General features: G+C 35.1%; 1 protein-coding gene across 3 annotated transcripts in view; it reads left to right on the top strand.

Annotated features, from left to right (window-relative positions):
* LOC149551976 (arginine--tRNA ligase, cytoplasmic-like) overlaps positions 1 to 8814 on the top strand; it is an 86275-nt gene extending 77461 nt beyond the window's left edge. For all 3 annotated transcript variants that reach the window (XM_089787466.1, XM_089787463.1, XM_089787465.1), the window contains exons 15-18: positions 6141 to 6234; positions 6406 to 6470; positions 6711 to 6809; positions 8434 to 8814. In XM_089787466.1, the coding sequence (XP_089643592.1) occupies positions 6141 to 6234; positions 6406 to 6470; positions 6711 to 6809; positions 8434 to 8544 (369 nt within the window). In that variant the 3' untranslated portion in view covers positions 8545 to 8814. The remainder of the gene's footprint in view (positions 1 to 6140; positions 6235 to 6405; positions 6471 to 6710; positions 6810 to 8433) is intronic.
* Positions 8815 to 12844: the final 4030 nt, after the last annotated feature.

Here is a 12844-nt window from a genome sequence, read left to right as displayed (position 1 = left end):
CTCACAATGCAATTATCGGGAGACAAACAATGCCTATCAGCAGTCCCTATTTGAATCGGCATGCTCTTACTGCATTTGTTATCGGGAGCACTGCTTATATTGAGATTACTTAAACTAACAGTTTGTTAGTCATGCCCCTGTAGAGGCATGAATCTATGTGGCCAAAGGTCACATAGAGTCGTGACTCTATGGGGGTCATGACCCTTCGTATCTATACTTAAGGGAGGGTAGATCACTGAGGGATGATATCTATTTACGACATCTTAGACCAACGATCTGCAACTAAATCATTGTTAATATTTTTCAGGATATTTCTTATAAAGTCTAACCTGCAGGAGCATCAAAATATTGGCATACAATCCATATTATCAGTGATTTGCAAGAAAGAAGATTTTGATCTCAAGCCATATACAAGTCACCATTAATTGAAGAAATACTCGACACTACTGCAATACAAGTAAGAGTACATATTGTTCTATTTATTGTAATCATTTTATCTATCAGAGATCCATAAAATTTAACATTTCCTGCAAGGAAATTCTCCGCAATTAAATCATATTATCATAACAAGTTATAAATAATCATAATGGCTAGTTGCCTTTTCAATTCCATGAATTCATGATAAATAATCAACTAGCATGTTATCTTCACATGAAATTATAACGACTAACCATCTTATCATTTCACAGGATTATAACCAATTAAACTACCAACTAACTTCATGTGAACTTTAATGGCTATATTTTGAATTAGGTCAAAAATTGGGATGTAACACGGACTTTTGCCTTGCTGTAGGAGTTGAATGTATAGTTATGTGGGGTCTTACTAAAATCACGTCTACTCGGGGTGACAGAGAAGTGAAGTAGAGGGAACTTCGAACTCTACATACTTGAAGCAAGGGCAAAGGACTTAGGAAATTTTCTTCTCATCAGGGGAAAACTTAGACTCTTCTAAGGGAAAGACATAGTTTGGACACAACTTCCCATGCGCACTCAACTTGAGTATTTTTCGCACAAAGCAAGTAGGAGATAAGTGAAAGCACTATGATACCGAAACCCTGACCAAAGGGGGGAAAAGGAAAAAAACGATGAGAAGTAGCTCAGACCCAAACCCGACTATGGACTTGGACAATTTTGAGGCATGAGCCTGGGTAAAAACAACTTGCTTGGGGCCACTAAGGCAAGCTCGAAAAGGGGGTGACTTGAAATAGGGAAACACACAAAAACTATTAAAGAGAGAAAATTGTTACCTTCATTTATCACTTGGAAGTCTATTTCATTTGATGGCGAATTATACATTATTATAGTTAATATCCATGGTACCTAGGTATAATTGTAGATAATACAATACACATACATATGTATGTATGTAGATATCTTGAAGTAACACATATGTACATGTGTATTTTTTAATTTTTTTTCGCTTGTACATACACGTGTGCTCAATTTCATTATATATAAATATATCGCATGTTTACATATGTATATGTATAGCATTACATTATGAATGCTAACTATAATAGCGGTGGGTGTTTGAAAAATGGCCAAGAAATTAAATTATCTCTTGAGACTAGTGGCCTCTTGACTCTTTAGTAATTTGGCCTCCAAGATTTCTTGAATATTTCAACTCCTTGCATTTTCAAAATATATCAAGAATTGTAACTCATCGACCACCTTGCATTTCCTTCATGCACGTAACTCTTTCTTGATCATACTTACTTCCTTTGTAACCAAGCGTTGCTCTATAAGATGAAATATCTCAGCCACTCAGGAGCTTGCTACCAAATCGCACTTGCATTCCACACTCCTTGTTTTTGCTATAATTCAAATCAGGACAATTTCATTCATTCTAGTGGTAGCAACTAGGGATAACCGACATTGGAGCTCACAGCTTGGAGCCTCAGAATAAGCAATATTTTGCATCACAGTTCTGTCAGGTTGTAATTTGGAATGCTCATGATATCCATATCGAATATTATCCCTACACATGTCAATATGGTTTATATGTATACTTTCTTGAAAGCCTCTGTCAGTCGATGGTAGAAATTATGATTAAGTATTTTGATTTCATAATTGGGACGGCCTTGCATTGAGCCGTAGCTTGGTGTAATCTTTAGTTTTAGTTTAACATAGAAACAAAATCCAATGAGTTCTACGTACCGGAATTAAGAGAATAATTTGTATGCCCTCGTACAGAGACATTAAAATTCACATGTCTCTAAGACTAGGAGTTGTACCTCTCAGCAGTGTAACATTGAATTCTCTTGAAAAATACGAATTGCTCTTACATTCACATGTGGAATCCCTTTAAAAGGCAAGGGACTTATTCCTCAATAAACAACGTGCAAGTACCACGAAGAATGCATAAATTATACCAATGATCATCAAGGACAACCAAGCAAGGTTGAGCTGAAGGGTGTAATCCATGAACTATGGTTGTGGGGATGCCCTGCAAAATAGAGGATTGTATCAGTAATAAAATGAAATGAAAGAAAAGTAAAATAAAGTCTGAAACTATAGACCTTGTCAGCTTGTGGTGGGAAGTTTGAGTAATGTCTTATTTGTCAAGTTGAGTAGTGGGTGATCGGGCACACAATGTCCATGTAAAATCCTTGGCTAGGGTAGGTGTAGTGGCAAATGATGCTACTGTGATCACTAGAGGTTAGGATAACTACCAGTCGGATGGATAGGCTGTTGGGAGGGAATTTCACGGCCTAGCCGGCTGTGTAGTTGACACTTTAACACTAGGATGCTCAGTTGGTAGGACGAGATGGTGCTCCCATGCCTTATCCCGTGCAGGGTAGGGCCATTCTCAATTGAGAGTGCGAGGGGGATACACTAGATCCGTGGTTGGCTGGTTAAGCCTCTGACAATACTTTTCCTCTCCACCAATGCCAAGACTTGCACGAGACATAACGGGTTTGCATTCTTAGCCTGATATGAATTAAGAGGCATGTGTATTTTCTTTTATGTTTCATTTTAAGTTTTAAGTTCAGCTACATATGTATCTATATATGCATGCAGTTCACATTTATTCTTTTCAGTTATATGAAGTGATATTTAAATGTAACAATTAGTTAATGATCTCTTTTTTCGTACAATTTATTCTTTGTTATGATTAAATAAAGGAAGTTAATCTCCATTTGTTAGATAAGACATTTCACGAGAATCAGTTAATCTGTTATAATTGTTAATTCCATGCATGTGAATATGTAGATAGCTTATTTGATTATTAATATATATAGAATCTAAGGGTTAGGAAAATTGGTTGTTATAGTTATTTTCACTCATAACCCTAGGGAGTGGAATGGCATAGCTGATTGGCTGGCTAAATGAGCTACTGATCACATGCAAAATTGGAATATTGTTGATAAGGGTCAGTTACCTCTGGGTTTGGCCCATCATTTTGACCACTAGGTGGATCTTGATAGGGCTTTAGATGCCCCTAATCTGTATTTCTTCTGGTTTGAATAAATTTTAACCCCTCTTTTATTAAAAATAAGGCATGAGACGAAATTTTGATTCCATCAAATGTGGCATATAAATGGAAGAAGAGAACTTCATTTGAAAGGTGGAGAGGAAGAAAGAGAAAAGGGAAGGTGCAAAGGAAGTAAGAATTAATAAAGAAGAAAATAAGGACGTGACTCCTTTAAAAGCCAATGTTATGAAAGTTATTCTTTTAAAAAGGTTGAAATAATCAATATATGTGATTCTCTGAAAGGGCAGAACTGATGAAGAGTTGACTCTTTCAAAGACAAAAGGTTGTAATAATCAATATACGTGACTCTCTCAAAGGGCAGAACTGATAAATAGTTGACTCTTTCAAAGATTGATAATTTTGAAAGATTGTGACTCATGTAAAGCGCAGACATGATGAAGAGGTGTGATTCCTTTCACACGTTGGAAGATATAAAGGGGAGGTGGTCTCATTGACGAGGATGTAAGGGAGATTAATGTGGGGAATAATATATTATTTTCAAAGGCAACAATGAAAAGCGGTGACTCAATTGTTCAATTATAACCACACAACAAATATACTTGAACAATTTTCACTCCATTGGAATCAAGATGTGTGGTGTGAGTCCTTTTCACTATTTAGCTAATAGCAATAACAGTAAGACTATGTTAAAAAGACTCTTTCAATGTGACTTCCTTCTTGGGTGAGTTTGAGTTGATGAATACAGATTTTTTTTTGTCTGTACTTGTTTGAATTCAGGATGCCCTTTGTGAGAGGATATATTTATACTTTGGTGTCATAACATCAAAGTTCTTATATACAGAGAAATGACAGGGTTACTGTTTACAGTCACCTCTTATTTATCTGCTGTCTCACAGGCACAGAAAATGCAGGGTTGTAGTTAACAATAACCTTGAATTCAGTTTGTTTTGCCTCAAAAATTTATTTCCCTTCATATAGTTAGGTGAGTCAAAGCATTTTGTTTGAGTCTTTTTGACAATGTCAACACTTGCATTGCATTTTATATCTATCATCATGTAATCAGTTCTGATCTTTTCTTGAGATTGCTCATTTAAGATTTGATTTGTTACATTTTACATGTCATTGATTTTATTAAACAAAGTTAACTTTCAAAGTTTTGTTCATGCAATACAAAACTTCTCTTGTTTCCAAAACATGATACTCAAACACAAACTCAGTTGACTGTGCAAAGGCTTTCCACTTTCTATTTGAACTCGCAGTCACAGAGTAAGATTGCAACATACTGGAATACACTCATCATTTAATTAAACTCTCAACAATAACAATACCATATTATAAAAATGGCCTTCTGCTCTCTCTCATATTTCTCTGTTCTACACAATCCTCTACTGCTGTTCAAAGTATCAAGCTGTCTTTTTTCTTTATGCAGTGTCACACAGTTTTTCTTGGTTTCTTCAACCCCTATGTCCCCTCTCCTCTTCTACTTGGCTGATGCCTCTTTTGGCCAATGTCCACATCATTTGGCTGTTTCTTCCTTCTATGAGGTCCCTTTGCAATCTGTTGAAGCCAAAGTTATTGTTTTCTGGTTGCACTACTAAAGTCTTCTCCTCTTGGCTGATTCCCCACTTTTCTTCCCTTCGAGCACCATACTACGCAGACCTTTTACTTCGCAACACATACACCTTTACTCACACAGGGGTCCCTTTTTTTCTTGTGTGCAGGTATTCATTGTCACCAGCTTTCCCATGATGTTTCTTCTATCTCCTCTATGCAGCAGTATATCTTTCCTTTACCACTGGGGCTTGTGTATGCACTCCCATTTCCTCTTGTTCTGCATGGTGCCTCTCCTCACGTAAGGATCTCTCTGTTCTATTATGCCCCTCCCTCCTCGCAATGGGAAATCCACACCTTTTGATTTATGCAGCTGTCTATCTTTGAACCGTTTCAATATTTGTTGCTTCTTGGTGGAGGGCATTGTGATTTCTCTTGATATCTATCCGATGGGATTGAATTAATGCCTTTTCAAAAGTGTTTTTGGCCTGCCATTTGGTTGTCTATTGTCTTCAACTTTTTTGTGGTCTTTCCAACACCCTGCCTTCACAAATTCTCTTGTCCAGTTCTACCTTCATATTTTGCCAATTCCATCAAGCTTTTGTCTTCTTGCTTGGTCATTTCAAACAACGGCTTGCCATTCAATGGAACCATTTTTGACGATCTCTTCTTTGCTGATCAATGGAGACTGAATTGACAGATTTTGATAAAGTGAAAGACTTTGAAATGTCTTTTGAGAAATATTTTTTATGCATATTATGTGTTCATGGCAAAGCATGAGGCAGTATTTCATTGAGGCATTCCGCCAAACACTTTTATGTACCTGATCTATGCTTTTCCATATTTTGCATATATGTCTGCCAGTTCAGTCACAAGTTGCATCTGACAAAATTCCATATCCTTTATAATTTGATGGATGTTCATTGCCTTCAACCAAATGTCCTTTAATAGACCAACATAAGAAATCTAACCTTATATTTTATCTTGCTTATCACAGTTATTAGAAGAGAGAGTCATCAACTAAGACCGCGATGAATCAACATAGTTTTTTTAATAATTTTTTGGTTGGCTCTGATTGCCAGTGTGCCTGCATGCTCCTGCACCATATGTTCTAAACTAACGTGACATGTTGCTTTTGCATATGATGTCAGGGTAATACGGCTGTTTATCTTTTATATGCGCATGCTCGTATATGTTCTATCATTAGGAAATCAGGGAAAGACATAGAGGAACTAAAGAAGGCAAGTGTCTTCTACAACCATGGTTACTACTAGGAATCTTCTCACTTTTTTTTTTTGGATATTTATTTGTTTAGAACAGCTTTAAATGAGGATTACTTTTGGTGATGATTCCAGTGGTGTTTTAGAATGCATACTTGTAGTTTGACTGGTTGTGGACTTGATTATTTACAGGCAGGAAGAATTCAGCTGATTCATGAGAATGAGCGGCTGCTAGGAGTGCATCTCATTCAATTTTCAGAGGTACTCAAGTTAACGTTGGAACAAAATTTTAACATATTAAAAATGGATTATAGTGTATTACCACATAGATATTCACTGACTCGGTAAATATTCACTGACTCTGTAGATGTACAGATTATCCAAAGAGAATTACTTTGGAAGTTTTACAATAATATGTTTTATCTGTACAAAACATATTCTCTGTGTTTTATCCCACCCATGCTATGTTAGTGTACTTACATCTTCGTGCTCTTTGCACAGATTGTGGAGGATGCTTGCACTGAACTGTTGCCAAATACATTATGCGAGTACCTTTACAACTTATCTGAAAACTTTTCTAAGTTCTATCAAAATTGCAAGGTATGTTCTAGCTCAGGCATATACTTTTCAAAATTGAAGTCAATTTGCATGTTATTTTGTAATTCATAATTTGAATTTAGTAGTACTTAATAAATTATCCAAAGAAATGATATTTTCCTTATCTCATTGTAATTGTTTTTTACGGTTATTATGACCCTCCCCCTGGATAGAGCAAAGTGGGTGGTAAATGGTTCTTGAAAGTAAATAGTTTAAATTTATACCCACTTCATGATTGGTACAGATTACAAAATTTAAGCTCCCCCAAAAAACATTGTAGCACATATGTAATGTTAGTTTTTACTGTTGGTTTAGAGATTGAGTATCAAAATATTGCCGAAAATAACTTTTCGGACTATTATAGAATTTTTTTCATGATAATGAAGAAATTATTTCATATGATACTGAGAAAAGAAAAGTGTGTCCATAAAATCAACATGTCTGGAATGTTATACATGTTCTGCACGTGCTGCATGTTGAATGTGGCCAAAAGGCTGCTAGTAACCTGGATTCAAAGAAAATTAGTTGATATTTGAAATTGCCACAATGGAATATGAATCACTTTTCTTTCCCATGGATATTTCCACAGGTCCTGTTGCAAATTAGAAATTTCATCTTCCAACATAATCAGTAAATAATCTTTTGTTTTTGGTTTTTAGATAAGGACCATAGAACAAATATTTTTTAGTACCCTGCCTGGCAAATTAATACCTTAAAGAAAGGAGCCATGATCGTATTAATGAAAGGAACTGGTTTTGAATTTAGAGGTTGGTTATGTTAATAAGCATTCATCTTATTGGTTGCTATCTTAACAAGTTTTTAGACTGAAGTTTGTCTTCTATCTATCATTATAAATACTTTTCCTCAATTTAGTTTCACCAAACCTTAATCAGATCTGGCAGTCTATTGACCAATACTGTTTCCTTTGACCACAATCCTTATTAGCAAAATTAAACTTTATTTGACAGTAAAAAAATATCCTTGAAACAGTATTTTGTCATAATGAAAACATTTAATCTTGTAGTACTCATTTTCATTTTCTCCTAATGGAATAGAGTTGTCTAGTTAAACGTTGAAGGGTAGGAAAGAAATGGATTTAAGGTGGAAAGTCTTTAGTTCTCTAATGAGAAAACAACAAAATCACTTATTAAGTGTTGTAAAAATACACAATTTCAGAAATTTTAGAACATATACTGCACACTATTTTATGAGTTGTCTTGTTAAACATTGATTGGTAGGAAATAAATGGATTTACGGGCGAAGTCTTTAGTTTTCTAACTAGGAAACAACAAAATCACTTATTATGTGTTGTAAGAAAAGTCAACTCCAGAAATTTAAGGAACATATACTTCACACTATTTTGTTGGCTAAATTTTATTGGGAACACCTTCAATTTGTGAAGGGGAAAAACTATTAACTTATTCAAAGCTATCGTGCTCTTTTCTTTGATATCAACATTTTGTTTGCGTAGTTGTTTGTCCAGTTATATTGAGCTAGTAGTCAGATTTGAGTTGTATTCATCGTGTCCAATGTTTATAAATGAAAAATTCTTCATTTTAGTTCTCTTTGAGCTGTGGTATGTGTGAATCCATTATTCCCTAATTACAGTTAATGTTCTGTTTTGTAGGTTGTTGGATCTGAGGAAGAGACAAGTAGGTTATTGCTATGCGAAGCTACAGCAATTGTCATCAGAGAATGTTTTAAGTTACTGGGCATTACACCTCTTTATAAATTGTAGTTTGAAAATGCGTTTTAGTTTTAGGTTTATCTCTATGTGAGGCTACAACAATTGTCGTAAGAGAAGGGGATTGCACCTCTTTACAATTGTAGTTTGAAAATGATTCTTAGTTTTAGGTCTTACGAATCATTGTTCAATTGGAAAATATTTAAATATAAGGTGGGTATCACTTTATAGTGTGCTTTTGATGTATATTTGGAAGGTAGTTCCTGATTAAAAGTTTAACTTAATTTTAAAAAATATTTAAAGAATTTACAGAATTTTGAATCATGCCAGCTACTAGTATAGATACAAGTCTCAAGCTAATTTCTTTAGCTAAAGAGTTATTTAAACTCAATTAAGAGTTTTTAAATTTAGTGCATGCATACAAGACACATGCATTTGAATTTGAATTTAGGAATTATTTTATTTTGTTTTGTTTATTTTTATTTGAACAGCTATTTTGTCCGTGCAGGAGTTTACTTGAGTTTCAGTCAATTAAATTCAATCTGCGCCTCATGATGGAGTCTTAGACCTTCAACAACTAACCACATAACCTGTAAAAATACAAAGTAAATAAGGTTAGCAATTAAGAGTTGATCATATCTCAAAAACAACTGTCTTTTCATTAGATGATTCATTTTTTGTGACTCAAGGATCAAAATCAGTTCCTTTGTTAGTCAACAAATTTGTCCCTCCATTCTTTAGAAAGGGAAAAATAAATGAGAGCTTCCATAAGGAGTGGCTTGAATAAGAAATCTAGTAAACATTTTTATCTAATTAGAAGCTCTACATAAATCAAATACATTTGTCATAATTGACATTTTGCAATGAATAGAGATGGTTGGTTAAATGTTTTAAATTGTTGCTTCCCATTTTTGCTTCTTTAGTAAACTTTTGGCCTATAGTAGAGGTAATTTTTATGAAAAATAATTTAGGAAAATACTAAGCAACAAAATATTATGTAAGTTTCACTTGGGAAATGCACAAAAGCTACATGATCGATAGCATACTTAGCATGTAAATAGGTCCACTTTATGAATATACAATTTTACTAGCACTTGTACCAAAAGGAGGTGCAATGGTTGCACTGATAGTAATATATACTCTATGATTTGTTGTAGAAGAAATACAAGGAAAGTGAATTCTAAATCTTAATGGGGCAACTTGAATATGTTTTTGGAATGAACATCTCGAGGGTAAATAGAAAATTTGAGGGATGACACTACCAAATCCCAATCCTTGCAGATAGATTCTTAGCATTGATTTTAAAAGCAAATTGTCATTAGGTATTGAGTAGATACAATGTTAACTTAGAACAACTTAACCTTGTTGAGAATTATTTTTCAATTACTTGCAGTTTGAGTCTACGTGGTCAAGGAGGGTTGAATTTGTGCATTTCCTTTAATCATTGCATTCCATAAGACAATATCTCCTTAGGGCATGATGTCAAGTGGTACATATACCTTATAGTGTATAGTAGAAGGAAAAGATGTTTGAAGAGTGTTTGCTGATTTTGAAGTTCATGATCCTCTAGATGATGATGCAAGGCGAAGAGTGTTTGAAGATCTTGAAGTACATGATCCTCTAGATGATGATGCAGGGCAAATATTGTTTGCAAATCTTGAAGTACATGATCCTCTAGATGATGATGTAGGGCTTCCATCATATTGTAAATTAGAGCTTGTAAGAGAAGATGCTCAACCAAGTTGGTGAGAGGTAGGGGGCATGGGAGGCTTTGTAGAAACATAAACAATGACATTGTTGTTTTTTGTAGGACCATTGCAAATGTAATAGCAGTGGCGTAATGTTTGGTTTGTGTATTCCATTTTGCAACAATCTCTTATTCATATTGATAATAAATCAAGAGAAGACATGTCCCTTCATGAGACATGTCTCTTTGAAATGGTAACAACATAATTACATATATAATATATCATATATATGATTTATTATTTAATTAGCCACACACACATGTAACATGTATGTAACTTCAATTTAGTCTCAAAGTTGGACAACTAAAGCTACCAAACATTAGCGTCCTCTTAGCTGGGGAGGATAAACACGACATATTACACCATTGTTAATATTAGGAATGACAAACTTTAAGGATATATTTGGTTAGAAGATATCCACCATTTTGATATCACATTTGATATCATGAGTATTGGTCTCCCAAAATAATTGATATTCACCAATTACTCAAATGCTTGATATCGCATATGATATCAAGAGTATTGGCCTCCTAGAGTATTACTGATCTTCACCAAGTACTCAAAATAAGGTTTGATATCACATTTGATATCAAGTGTATTGTCCTCCCAGAATATTAATGATATTCACCAAGTACTCAAAATATGGTTTGATATCAAATCTGATATGGGTATTGGCCTCCCAAAATATCAATGATATTCACCAAATACTCAAAATAAGGTTTGATATTTGAAATGTCCCTTTTATGATTTTGTATGATATTGCCAACCTTTAATCAGATCTTTAAGATCAAACAACTAATATCACAAAGATCTTCCAAATTTCTCAAGAAACCCCAAATCGGGTATGCCAGAAATTGTGCGAAAAGCTTCACAGCTTCACCTATTATTAATAAATCTGAAAGTGGACATTTTTACAGAAATTTCAGCAGCATAACAGCCTACAAAATGACATTTCCAGATCCGTATAGCCTTTACACAACAGTTCTCAAATGTAGGACAAAAACTATGCTCATCGGGCTCTTGAAATTAACACAAAAATGTCCAGAAACACCACAAAAACACTAATAATCTATCTTAGAAGTTTAATCACGTCCCAATACATATATTCAGCTCTATTTAACACCTTAAAGTCTGAAATACAGCAGCAACCCAAACTGATATGAAATACTCAACTGAAAACACCAAACTCATACAAAAAACACAACCGAAAACTCACAAATCTGCACTGTTCAGCACAAAGGCAAACTCTGTATGAGCATGCACATGGAATGGCTTCAAACTCCCGTCCTTAGCCTTCCTAGAAACCTGCAAACTCCCGTTCTTGGGTCCCCCTGGAAACCTCCAAACTCCCGTTCTTGAGTCTCCTTCTCCGCAGGTTTGGCAGCCTTTGAAGAATAACAAAGAATGAGCAAAATCAAGTTCTGGTATCTGCCCCAAAATGCCTCCAAACCTCTTAAAAGAGGGCATAATTGTAACTCACGTCCAAGAGAGGTTAATGAAACATATTTTAATAATAATTTTCATTTATTAGTCCAACGGTTTCCAAAGATTAACCCCCTTTTTCTGAAACCTCACTTTCTTGGGCCTGCCTGCCTTAGCAAAGATTATTATTTTTTAATTATTTGAAAAGGGGACATGACAAGTCCTCCCCTCCCAAACATTGCTTGTCCTCAAGCAATGGCTGAACAATAAACCAATCAATCCACCTGGATCCCAAATGTAGTCATGAACTATACTACTACCAATTAACACAGGCTCCTGCAATATCCTCTGCAATATGACCAAGATGAATCCATAATCAAATTGACAATTACAGCTCAAACAAACTCCAAAATCACAGCTTCCACAGTCAGAAACCCATGAGACACAAACTTTTAAAACATCAAAACCCAAGTAAAGTGGACTACCAACACAATAAATACCATCAATGCATTCCACTGGCCTATACGGAATGTACAATCCAACTCTGCAACAATGGTGAATGCTCTCAAATGAAACTATACCAAGTATGGAGAATCCACACACTATACAACTCCTGCAGTCAACATAACTCTGTAGATCATCGGCCACTGTCTCATAACAATAACTCCCATGCACCTCTGATGGTGAAAAGCCATCACAAGATAAAAAATAAGAAATGGAACCCAAACCAAATTTTCCTGCCATCAACTCCTCAACACAAGGATCAATTGCTAACTGATGTAAATACTCTGGAATATAATGTTGATTAAAAAAACCAACCTTAGTCAACAGCTCACTATGAACAAGTGATACAACCCACTGTGACTGATCACTAGCTAAGTCAGGAGATGTCATAGCCAAAGGAGTAGAATCAATAACAACACCTGCTGAAGCATCACTCCAAAACTCCTGCTCTAAGTCATGTATTATCAAGCTATCAACTGTAGGACCTATTGCCATGTCGTGCCCATCACAACTCTCATCCCGAGGCATCAAACTATTCCATAACTGATGATAAGCACTAGGAACCAAAGTACATCTCTTTATCATAATCTCATCAACATGGTCATCAAAGGTAAATTGATGAGCGTACCTCATAGTGTAATGCCGATAGAATGCGCCAATCTTAGTTAGTGGCTCAGACT

This window comes from Cupressus sempervirens, chromosome 6 (assembly GCF_028749045.1).
Source record: "Cupressus sempervirens isolate cs-2001-9-10 chromosome 6, ASM2874904v1, whole genome shotgun sequence".
Lineage (NCBI taxonomy): Eukaryota > Viridiplantae > Streptophyta > Pinopsida > Cupressales > Cupressaceae > Cupressus > Cupressus sempervirens.
This window is presented reverse-complemented; position numbering and strand designations above follow the sequence as displayed.